The 12251-nt window shown below is 49.4% G+C and overlaps 1 protein-coding gene across 1 annotated transcript in view; it reads right to left on the minus strand.

Annotated features, from left to right (window-relative positions):
- SLCO3A1 (solute carrier organic anion transporter family member 3A1) overlaps nt 1-12251 on the minus strand; it is a 244776-nt gene that overhangs the window by 40303 nt on the left and 192222 nt on the right. The window contains exons 5-6 of the mRNA XM_077774251.1: nt 9178-9376; nt 6802-6940 (exon numbers count right to left, since the gene is read on the minus strand). Of these exons, the coding sequence (XP_077630377.1) occupies nt 6802-6940; nt 9178-9376 (338 nt within the window). The remainder of the gene's footprint in view (nt 1-6801; nt 6941-9177; nt 9377-12251) is intronic.

Genomic DNA, 12251 nt, shown 5'->3' on the forward strand with positions numbered 1-12251 from the left:
ATCCCTCTTAGCATTCAACCACCCATCCTTGACTGTCAGGTTATTTTAATAATAATAATAAAAAAAAAAGTTTTGTTTCCTTATTGAAAAAGGGATGCACGCTCATTGTGGATAATTTAGGAGTTTGCAGAAAATGTGAAGGAAACATGAAAATTAATGTTTCAGCCTCTAGCCAGAGGTAATGTTCTGTGAGCAGCTGGTGGTATATCTTCTGTAGAGATCTTTCCATGTAACGATACACAAATATTTAGATTTTTCCCTTTCTTTACTAAAAGGGATCATAATCTGTATATTGTTTTATAATATGCTCGTTTCACTTAATAGGTTAGCTGTTGCTCGTGGGTGTTCCTTTCTATATAATTCTATCGATACGTTATATCTCATCTCACAGTAAACATAAGCTCCTGCCTTTCCAACTCGATTTCTTTTTGTTTTATTTTTTTTAAATTAATGATTATTTTTGAGAGAGAGAGAGAGAGGGAGAAAGAGGGAGCGAGCGCAAGTGAGAAGGGGAGGGGCAGAGAGAGAGGGAGACACAGAATCCGAAGCAGGGGCCAGGCTCTGAGCTGTCAGCACAGAGCCCGACATGGGGCTCGAACTCCTAGACCACGAGACCATGACTTGAGCCAAAGATGACCGCGAGACCATGACTTGAGCCAAAGATGGACACCTAACGAAACAAGCACCCAGGTATCTCATTTACTTATTTTTAAATAAGTAAATTTACATTCAACATGGGAGCTTGAACTCACACCCCCAGATCTAAATCACATGCTCTTCTACTGAGCCTGCCAGGCACCCCTCCCCCCCAGCTCTGTTTCTAGTGTCTAGTCTAGGGCCTGAGATATATTAGGGTTTCAGGTGGTAATGCCCTCATTGGGCTTTATTTCAGAACAGTTGCGTCTTCTGACAAGCCATCGCCTGAATGAGTACGGACTTTGAAATCAACAAATGGGGCCAGGCTCTAGGAGACGGCTTGCAAACTCCAAACCTTTGAGGGCAAGACAGGAAACAGGTAAGAAAACTGGTGCAGGTGTAAGGGGTAGCCAGTGGGGGAGACTATGGCTAAGAGGAGATCAAATGCCTTATTGTGGGTTTGACCATTTCTCAGCTTCAGCCACAGTTGCTGCCCTGTGAGGCTGCCTTGGCCAAGTCAGTTCTCGTCCAACTTTTACAGAGAGGCCAAGAATCCAGATTTGTTAGGAAATGCACAGACCATTGAAATGATGGTTCAGGCCACAGTAAGCACATCTGGAGGGCAGCGAGGGTGTCTACACTGTTTGCTTCTTCTGTACTATGCAGATATAGCACCCCTAGTCTCCTGCTCAGTTTCCCGAGTGCTTGAACACACAAAGGTGAGAAGGAAAAGGACGTCGAAGGCTGGATGCTCATTGTCAGCTTGGACACGGTTTCTTGAAAGATAAGAACATAGGAACCCACCCCTCTCCTAGAGCAGTGGTTCTCCACTGTGGGGGCTTCTGCCCCCAGCCACAACCTGTGGAAATATCTGGAGACATTGCCAGTTTCACAAATGAGTGGGTGTTGCTATTGGCATCTGGTGCGCGGAGCTCAGGGATGCTACTGAAAAGACAGACACATCCCCAAACGTCAGCAGGGCCGAGGTGGAGATGCTCTACAGCAGAACGATGGTTCTCAACCTCTGTTATGTACCAGAAACATTTAGGGGAGGGGTGCTTTAAAAAGATACGGATACCTGGATCCTATCCCACAGTAAGGAAATCAGAGTTTCTAAGGATGAGGTTCAGGCTTCATATTTTAAAAGCTCTCAAGTGATCCTAATAGGCAAGCAGGGCTGAGATCCATGATGGTCAACAATAAACTACCTGCATGCGTCCACAGTGGGCTCCCCGTCCCTCCCCCTGCACAGAACTGGCTCAGGGCTCTGCTCAAATAGGTGCTCGACACCTATCTGTTGCCTGCTTGGGGGGTGGACAGATTAGTGATCTCTCATTAGCGGCCTACAAACTGCTGTGCTGGACTTGTATTGACTTCCAACGTTCTACTGGTGGCTGATACAAGCCTTTGTTTGAGTCAATTATTCAGTACATCAAAAGGATATGACTTCCAGCAGCACACCAACCCGCCTTCTGTTGGAATAATTACTTCTGAGAGTGAAAGGTCCAGAAACAATCTGGACAATATATTCAAGCCAAAGGAAGCTTACGAAATTAACACACGCTCTTTTCTGTCAGCCCCTCCTAGTCCGATGCAAGGAGATGAATGAGCAATGTACATTTAACGCGATCCCGGAAACGCCCATTGCGATCTCTCAAGGAGATAGGACATAGGAAAATAAAACACAAAAGCTAAGCCAGGGCAGCAAGGAAAGTCTAGTACCAGCAAGCCACCAATGCTAACCAGGTTTCCCTATAATCAGAATTGTGTGATTGGTGACGTAGTCACATTTAATGGAAATTACAGAAAATTTTCACGGGTTCTGACGAAAGTTACAGGTGAACGGGACATACCAAGGACTGGGGCTTTAGTATGGAGATCCGTACCAGCCATTCTACTGGCTGCCAAATGCTATTCAAGGGAGTAGTATTCTCGCCCGTGGCTCCCTGGGGACAGCACGGGGCCTCCAGCCAGGTGTTCAGGAAGCCTGGGGCCAGAGCCATGGCTGGCATTGGAAATGCAAGGGTCCACAAGAAAACCCCAACCCCATCGCTGGACGCTGGAGCCCAGTGAGAGAGAGGCAGGAGTAAACAAGCTGTTCAACCGGGGAGGGAGGGTCTGACCTTGCAGGACAGAGCAAGTGCCGGAGGACTCAGGAGGACATCAGGACAAGGTTCTAATGCAGCCCTGGAAGAAGTGATGAGCGGGGAGGAGGCTTCTCAGCTGCAGATAAAGAACTATTGTGCATCTGAAGGGCTTAAGGGAAGACCCTCCTTGATAAAAGGAGCAGCATGAGTAACGGCACAGAGGCAAACCAGGAGCAGCATGTGCAAAGGCCAGGAGGTATAAAAGGAACAGCATGTGCAAAGACCCGGAAGTATACAAGGAGCAGCACGTGCAAAGACCCGGAAGTATATAAGGAGCAGCATGTGCAAAGGCCCGGAGGTATACAAGGAGCAGCATGTGTAAAGGCCCGGAGATATACAAGGAGCAGCATGTGCAAAGGCCAGGAGGTATAAAAGGAGCAGCATGTGCAAAGGCCAGGAGGTATAAAAGGAGCAGCATGTGCAAAGGCCTGGAAGTATACAAGGAGCAGCATGTGCAAAGGCCCAGAGGTATACAAGGAGCAGCATGTGCAAAGGCCCGGAAGTATACAAGGAGCAGCATGTGCAAAGGCCCGGAAGTATACAAGGAGCAGCATGTGCAAAGGCCCGGAGGTATACAAGGAGCAGCACGTGCAAAGGCCCGGAGGTATACAAGGAGCAGCATGTGCAAAGGCCCGGAAGTATACAAGGAGCAGCATGTGCAAAGACCCGGAAGTATACAAGGAGCAGCATGTGCAAAGGCCCGGAGGTATACAAGGAGCAGCATGTGTAAAGGCCCGGAGATATACAAGGAGCAGCATGTGCAAAGGCCAGGAGGTATAAAAGGAGCAGCATGTGCAAAGGCCAGGAGGTATAAAAGGAGCAGCATGTGCAAAGGCCTGGAAGTATACAAGGAGCAGCATGTGCAAAGGCCCAGAGGTATACAAGGAGCAGCATGTGCAAAGGCCCGGAAGTATACAAGGAGCAGCACGTGTAAAGGCCCAGAGGTATAAAAGGAGCAGCATGTGCAAAGGCCTGGAGGTAAGGGAGAGCTGGGTGTGTCGCGGGGAACCCCATGAAGTCCAACATAGCAGGTCATTCCTCAACAGGCGGGAGAAGTGGGGAGGTTGAGGCTTCAGAGGCAGTAGGGGCAGCCTGTGAAGACAGTGTCCTGGGTGTAGAGCGCACGCATGCATGAAGAAGTCCTTTCAAGGAGGAAGAAGGTAAGCATCCTAAAGAGCAAAGTCACAGAGTGAGAGGAAGACACTGGGTTTGGGGTCAGACCCATCTACATTCTAACGCCAACACCACCATGCTCTGCGTGAGCTGGGGCAAGTGACTCGTCTGCAATCAGGGAGTAAAAATAACACCCCCCTCCGCAGACTGCCGTGAGGATCGAGGAGATAATACCCACAGGGCTGGGGGTGCAGGTATCAGAACGGCTGTACTCACACCTGGAAAGCTAGAGGACTCCAGCAGACGGTGAAGGAATAATAAGAAAAAAGAGGGAAATTGGGAAGACGGATGAGGAAGCCTTCAGTTTGTGGAAAAGCTTTTTTGAGAGCTCGGAGGCAGGAAGAGGGAACGAAGGAGGGAGCGAATGTACCAGGAATATAATCCACCATTTGGCATGCTCTCAAAACACTGCAGCAGAGATTTAAAAGATTGAAATTGCTTTCTGCTCATTTTTGGATGGTGGCCTGAGATTTCTTTGACTCTAGGCCAAGCCGTCATGGACCATGAGTGACATGCGGAAGGCCTGTTGCCTGGCCCACGCAGGCTCTTGAAAAAGTTTGCTGCTGTTGCGATGTCCGGTTATGGTTGTTTTTCAGGCAAGGTTGTCCCAAGGGCCCCTTTTTGGGATAGGCGTGGTCTCAGTCACCTGCTGGAAGGCCGGGTATCGCGAGATCTGCCTCCCTGGAGGAGAAATGGTACTCCCATCCAGTCCTGGGGCCCGGGGCTGTCTCAATCTCTCACTCGTAATCGCGGGAGGAGAGCCTCTCTGATTCGCCTGCACCCCAGCAGATGCCAGGAGGCCTCCAGCAATGTGAAGAAAAGGCAGGTGTCTGGAGAAGGAACGACAGATCCAGAGGGAAGCAGAGAGGCTCACTGTACAATAATTGCATCCCAGAATGCTGTTTCAGCAGCTGGAAACAGTCACCGGCCTGCTTAGGCTCTTCGTCAATAAGACTCATGTACATGCAAGATCAAGGGAAATCCAATTTTTAAGACAATTTTTTTTTTTTTGGTCAGTGAATGCTCTGAAATAGAGATCTATTTGGTCTCAGGATACGGAGTCCATTTAATTCCCAAAGCAGGACAGACCAAAGCTGATTTAAATAACTTCTGGGATATTAAAATGTTAACAAAGTTGTTGTCATGAAAAAGAACAGCTTGTACTTTTATTTTAACCACTCACAAGGCCCCATCCATTTTGAAAATGTATTTCCAGGCACATAAAGAAATTGCTTTATCACCTAATTTAAAAAAATCAGTTTCTCCCCACCACCACTCCCCCCTTCCACCAGAGTGATTTATTTTCTCAATAGAAAAATGTTAATAACTGGCCAGGAATCTAAATGTTAAGAGCAAAGAAAAATGAAATCTTTGGAGATGAAAATAAGTGATCGACTTCTCCTCCTTCAGAGAAACTGCTGCTCCCAAAAGATACAGGATGTGAGAAGGAAAAGAAACAAATAATTGCAACTCTAAATTCTTCTAAAGCAGCCCCCCAAGGCTTTTGCTCAGACTTCCCCTCATCCGTGCATTCCTGAACATTTACAGAGCACTTCTGGATGACAGTCCTCCTTGGGGACACTCGCAGATCAGAGCAGGTGGCAAATGCTTTTAGCAGATCGCTGCGGTGAAATGAGAGAGGACCATGCCGTAGAGACAGGGACAGAGAACCACAGAAACAAGAACACCAAAGCTAAAGAAGGGAAGGGATGTTTTCACAGAGAAGGGGGAATTCGAGTAGTGTATTGGCAGTTGAGTAGGCAAATGGGGAGAGAAGTGTGAACAGACATACGTGGTGTGGGGGAAGCTGAATACAAACTAAAAGGAAGTAGAGCGGAAGAGAATGGCTGAAGACAGACATGTGCGGAAGACCCCTACAAAGGCAGTTCAGTGCCTAGATCTTGATCACGGTATCTCCCCTGGCAGGTAAGTATTGCCTAGATCTTAACCTACAGGTGACAGGGTAGCGTTCCATGGGGTCCTTTGCCGTACTGCAGAAATCATTTTGGCTGCAGTGTAGAAGATGGGCCAGAAGGGGGCCACCCTGAGCAGTGAGGACAGTCGGGCAACTGCCACACTTGTCCAAGGGAGAGACCAGGAGGGCTAGCACCAGGCCAGTGGTGTTGTGGATGCAGAAGACAGGCAGGTGTGAGAGACACCTGGAACGTGGGACCAGCATGACTTGGTGACCAGTCCGTTAGCATCAGGTTTTCATGCAGGGAACATGGAAAACTGCAGGCTGATGGCCAACTGGAAAATTCATACTGAGAAGGACGGATTAAAAAAAAAAAAAAAAAAAAAAGCTTAGAGGGTGGATGGGAAAAGGTGGGAGGTATATTGTTGAGAATAAAAAGGCAAAGAGAACCGAGTAAGGAAGAGGTTGAATTAGTGTCAGAGAGTCTCAGGTTTCGAAGACATCTATCTTCTCTGATCAATGGTATTCTAGTCTTCCTTTACATACTTCTGGTGATGGGGAGCTCATTACCAGTAGAGTCAGGTTATTCCACGGACACCCTCTGTGAGTGCCTTGAACCATAATCTTTTTCTCTGGCTCCATATCTACAGCTTCCTTTGAATTTTTTTTTAACTTTCTGTTGCTCTGTGACACTTTCTGGAAACCTATTTGACTTAGCAGGAAAGGCTGACCGACTGGACAGTCTACGCATCCTACTGACAGAGGGTCCTCTACTAGATTGCGATGGAGTCTGAGAAACAGTCGCGGTGCAGGTATATAAAATATGGAACATGTGTGGTCGCCCACTCCTGCCCCTGACCACGGCTTTTAAGCTACTTGGGCTGCCTGAGTCTCCCGCCCCATCCCCTCCCGTCAGAAAATCACCAATACCGTGCTGTTGCAGCCAGCGAAGCAGGCAGACAGGTAGGTGATGCCATCTGCCCCACACACGGGCGTGAAGGAATCGGTTTGGCATTCACAATTTTTATTGCAGGGCGAGTAGGGGTCCAGAGCCGAGCCAGGCGCTGAGCTGGAAAAGAACAGAAACATGGAATCCCATCAGAGGAAGGTCAATTTCAGTTGGATCGCTGGGTCCTTTGCTGTGATGAGTCACCTGGCACTCCTGCTTTCTGCTCCTAGGATCTCCCCCTCCCTGTCCCACAAGGACCTGCCCAGCGCCACCTCTGGGAGCTGAGCCGAGGCAGTGGTGCTAAGCTGTGAGCTTCCTCTGCCCAGAGGCAGAAGCCTCTTCTTATCTCAGCTGGCCTCTCCTCCAAGATGCTGCTCACGATCACTACAGCTCAGCCCCTGTTGCCTCCTTCCCTGACCCAGCACCTCCGCCAGGCTGAGCCCAACACAGACTTCTCCCCACCTCGGGGCAGTGCTGAGGTCTCTTTCATCCCTCCCCAGCAGGCATACCCTCCTGATGCTTAACACCGCCTCAACTAGCCTGGCTTCAAAAACTATTGTCTGTGTGATTCAACTTCCGGAGAAAAAGAACACAAGTTATTTTAAATTTCCTTTTGTACCATTAAAGGCACAATTCCCCAGAGCATGCTGACTGCAAAGAGGAAAAGGGCGGAGTGGGCGTTGTTAGCTCCGTGAGAGAGGCAGCGTCTCGTTCTAGGCCCGTTATTTTCAGCTGAGCCTCCCAGGGTCCAGAACACTTCATAGTAACGATGATGACGGTGATATCTGACAATTTATGTGGCAGGCGCTATTCACAGTACCGCACGGATTATATTTCACTTATTCTCCGGGTAACCCCACAGGGTTGATAGAGAGAAACTGAGGCAGAGCCAGGCTGAGTCACCTGATCAAATATACCTACCTTGTTCATGGGAAAGGGGGAGGGGGTCCTGGAGCTCTCCCAATCTGGGGACCGTTAGCAGTTGGATTGTAGTCCCTGAGCTTTTTTTTTTTTTTTAATTTTTTTTAATGAAGAAGAACTTCATTATCGTATGACCCTATGCTTTGAACCGCTACAAGTTTACAGCTTGAGAGCTGGCACAGTTTAAGGCTGGCGGTCTTTCTCTCCAAAAGCTGTTATTTATGGCATGCACAAGCCAGGAGGTGCCATATTTGGGAGAGGGAGGAAACAGGTCTGGGGGGGGCGGCGGGCAGAAGAGGCCACGGTGGTCGTAAAGGGGAATGGAGGGGCACACGACTGCCTGGACCATGCGTGAATATACAGACAGCTGCCTCCACCTGTGTTCTTGCATTCAGCCTGCTTGACCCTGCGGGTGCCTGTATCTTCTAGAAACAGGACTTCAGGAGAAAGCCTGATGGCCTGCTTGGAGGAGGAGACTGGTGTGAGGAGGAACTGGTATCCTGCAGGCTAATTCTGCTGCACCCTTGATGCTCCAGACTGACCCCCAAGCAGCTTCAGAGTCTCACACAGGAAGGAGGACAGCTAGGGATGCTGGACTCTCCCTAATTCCCTCTGGGGCAATTCTTTGGATTCTAGGTCAAAGTCTTGGGATAATAACTAGAAAAAAAGTGTCCCGTAAGAATTAACTTCCTTCACTTGTCCTTCTTTTCTCCTTTTATTCCCCACCTCCTTCTCCCTCCCATACTTATCAATACCTCCGGCGGATGAGACCTTATAGTTACTAAGGGACACTAATGATAGCTTCGGATAATTTCAGGAATGGTTGAAATCTAGTCTGTCTTTCATTTTAGGCTGAATTTTTAAGAAGTTTTTATTTATTTACTTTGAGAGAGAGAGAGACGGTGCGAACGAGTGGGGAAGAGGCAGAGAGAAAGAGGGAGAGAGAGAAATCTCAAGCAGGCCCTGCGCTGACGGCACAGAGCTCGACAAGAGACTCGAACCCACGGACCTTGAGATCATGACCTGTGCTGAAGTCAAGAGTCGGACGCCTATCCGACAGAGCCACCCAGGCACCCTTAAGATGAATTTTAAAATAAAGTTTTTCTGTATCATCTCTAATTGCTCCTAAAGTCAAATGCTCAACATGGTAGGAGTACTGTGGGGAGTGAAGAGAGGATGGTCCCCCCCCCCCACCTCGGGGCGGGTTCCAGGCCACCCTGGGACACAGCTGTGGAGTGGAACGGCCTTGCTCTCTCCACCCACAGGGTCCACGTGGATTCTCTGGCACCGGGAGGGAGATGCACAGAAGATCATCGGACCCTCCACTGACGGTAACCAAGGACAAAGCTGGTTCTGTCACCCGACCACCGAGGAAGCAGCCAGCTACCCACCCCCCAGGGCAGGCAGGGGCGCAAACAGACATCTGCGGGACTTACGTGTTTCCATAGGGAACAGTAACCCCAGCCACGGGGCCCGTGTCACAGCCCAGGAAGAGGAAGGAGACGTAGCAAGCTGTGGACACCAGGTTGACGAGCATGGCCATCCGGATGGCCCCGAGGGCGGAAAGACTGAGCTTCTTCACCAGGAGGCCGCCCAAGAAGATCCCCAGACAGGCACATGGGATTGCAGTCATCCCTGGGAGAACAGAGGACCCGGGATGTTAGCAAGGAACCAGGGCCAGTCAGTGCAACAGGCGATAGTGCCAGGCTGGGGGCTGAGCCCCGCCCAGACCGATTTCGGGTGTGGTCTCAAGGCAGCACCATTTTCTCCCCCCACCCCCAGGTCTCCACAAAGGTCCTTACTTCTGCCCTCCGGGAGCCCACAGAAAACTGGGGGACACACACACGTAAACACTCAGTTAGTAGGAGTCCAAGTACATACCCCTATCGTGCTGAGTGAGGTACCCTCATGGGAAAGACACGGCTGGTGTGGGAGCAGCCAAGAGACAAAGGCAGACAGACTGGGACCAGGCACACGCGTTTTAGGGAAGTAAAGATCACGGAGCACTGATGTGCTTCTCTGTGCATTTTTGAGATGATGTGGGAAAAGGGGACTCAAGATCCTTTGGGGATTTTCTCCCCTTTTCTCATTAGCCGAGGAGGGCTTCACGGAAGGGTCTGGCGGCTGTTTAAACAAAGGTCCCAGGACTCACCAGCCCGTGGAGATGGGCGTTTTAACCGGCTGACTCCTCGGGAAGTAGCATCAATCAAATCAATAGATTTTGTAACTCTTGGGGAGTAACTGGCATAAAAGCTTCCCCCTCTCTTATAAACAGAGCTATCTGCAAAGCAGCAGGACCATAAACCTGTTATTTCTAATTCTCAGAGACTCGTGGAATTTTAGAAGGACCGAAGGATCCTAGGGTTCCAATCTCCTGTTTGGGTTTTTGCTTTGTTCTGATTTGCTTCATCTAAAACTCAGCTTTAAATTACCGTGTGTCATTTATCCACCATGTAGATTGCACATGGCCAATTTCCCAGGGCAGGCTGCCTCCTCCTTGCCAATCAACAGACCTCTAGGTCAATCGACTACATCAACCAGCTGGTATGTGCTAAGGGAATGCAAATTAATCTTAACATTAGGGTAAGAAAAACATAATCAGGAAGGCTGAGCTCTAAGAGAAAATAGCTCAAGTCATATTTAAATAAAACAAAGATCTCTGCATTATCTGATGTTCTTTGACTATCAACTTGGTTTCCCCTTGTTCTTGGTATAGAAATGACCTTCATGATCAAGCCCCCATGTGCCTCTCTCTGCTCACCCCATGCCCACTGTTCTTCCTTTCTCTCCCTGGGATGGACCGTGCCCATTCAGGTTCCCCCAGGCCTTGCACTTGCTGATCCCGGTCCTGGAACATTCTTGAACTGTGTCTCCCCTTGGCACACTCCGTACTCCCTTCAGAGATGCCTTCCCAGCCCATGCCTTCTAGAATGGTCCTATTCTCTACCCAGGGGTCTCCCTATCATTCCTCACCCTGTTTTATTGTCTTCTTGGCTCTCCCCACTGTCTGAAGACGCTTCATTCATCTTCAGTTCTGTTGTTACTTATTCACTCTCCCCCTCCCCAAATGCAGCTTCCCTGAGCCCGAGAACCTTCCCCATCCTGCTCAGTCCACACCATCCCCTGTGACTGGCACGGTGCCGAGCACCGAGCGGACACTCAAGGCTTATGTTCAGGATGAATGCAATGGTGGGCAGGTTGGATCCGTGTGAATAGCACTGGGAGGCCATGCCCACGCCCAGAGAGCAGGCCTGTGCTTTGTTTCATTTCCTAGCGGAGACCGCAGGGAGCGTCACCTGGTGATGATGGTAACTATGGCAATAACAGGCTTTCAGCGCCTTTCCTCCCAGCCATCATCAGCCTCCTCTCTTCCTCCCTGATGTGTGTGCCGGCCGCCTTAGCATTCAGTTATCAGAACTTCCCCGAAACTCTATCCTCATTACGTTAACCTATGCAGATTGAGTCCTTTTAATCTTCACGCATAAATCCATGCCATCAGCGCCTTAATCATCTATGTAGCTCTTTTCGGGACTCCGTCCCATTTGTTGATGGCTTCAAGGGTGGCACAGATTCAGGCACAAACACCCAGGGATGACTGCATGGGGGCCCATCCCCTGGGTCTGCAGAAGCCAAGCACTTTCTGATGCGGGCCTTGCCTGGTGCTCTGAGTATCTCTCTGTCCCCACTGCCAGCCCTCCAGGATCCGTGCTGATTAGAGTGAGGCTCTGAGCAGGACACAGGGAGAGAGCACCCACGCTGCGTGGACTGTCGGACAGACGGACTGACAGATGGGCCAGCAGGTGGCCTCTCCGCATGGCAGAGGAAGGTCCTCCCCTGCCAAGCACTCTGACAGACAGAGTCACTGGGAAGGACACAGGTGCAAGAAGGCGAGATTGTTGTTTTGACCTTCTGCCCTGAAGACTATTGATTTGTTTGTCAATAGAGACCTTAGGAGTCTGTTCTGAAATAGAACACAGCCCCAACCCAGCAACCATGCAAATGCAAACAGAGCATAAGAACCGTAGTGGCTCAGTTGGATAAGCATCTGACTTCGGCTCAGGTCATGATCTCATGGTTCGTGGGTTCGAGCCCCGCATCGGNCAGAGGGCAAAACCAGAGACACCCGAGGTTATAATGAAGAAGTTACAACTTTAATTATAAAGAGATCCACTGTACCTATCTCTGTCAGGCAGAAACTAAAGGGCTGCCTGCATTTTGCCACTATGTGTGGAAGTGACACTTAATGCCAAAGTGGATGGTAAACCGTTATTAGTAAAAAAAAAAAAAAAAAAAAAAAAGTAAAGAAAAGAAAAAAATAAGGCTTGTGCAACCCTAGCAGCCCCCAAGAAGACGTGCTATGACCCAGCACCATCACTGTAGTAGGCTTTTCATATATATTTTTTAGTTGAGATACATTATGTCCTGGGAAGTGCACAGAGCTTACAGGAACAGCCGATGATTTCCTGCATCTGTATCCACCTCTGTAACCACGGCTCAGATCAAGCTTAAA

This window comes from Crocuta crocuta, unplaced genomic scaffold, assembly GCF_008692635.1.
Source record: "Crocuta crocuta isolate KB4526 unplaced genomic scaffold, BGI_CrCroc_1.0 scaffold7, whole genome shotgun sequence".
Classification (NCBI taxonomy): Eukaryota; Metazoa; Chordata; class Mammalia; order Carnivora; family Hyaenidae; genus Crocuta; species Crocuta crocuta.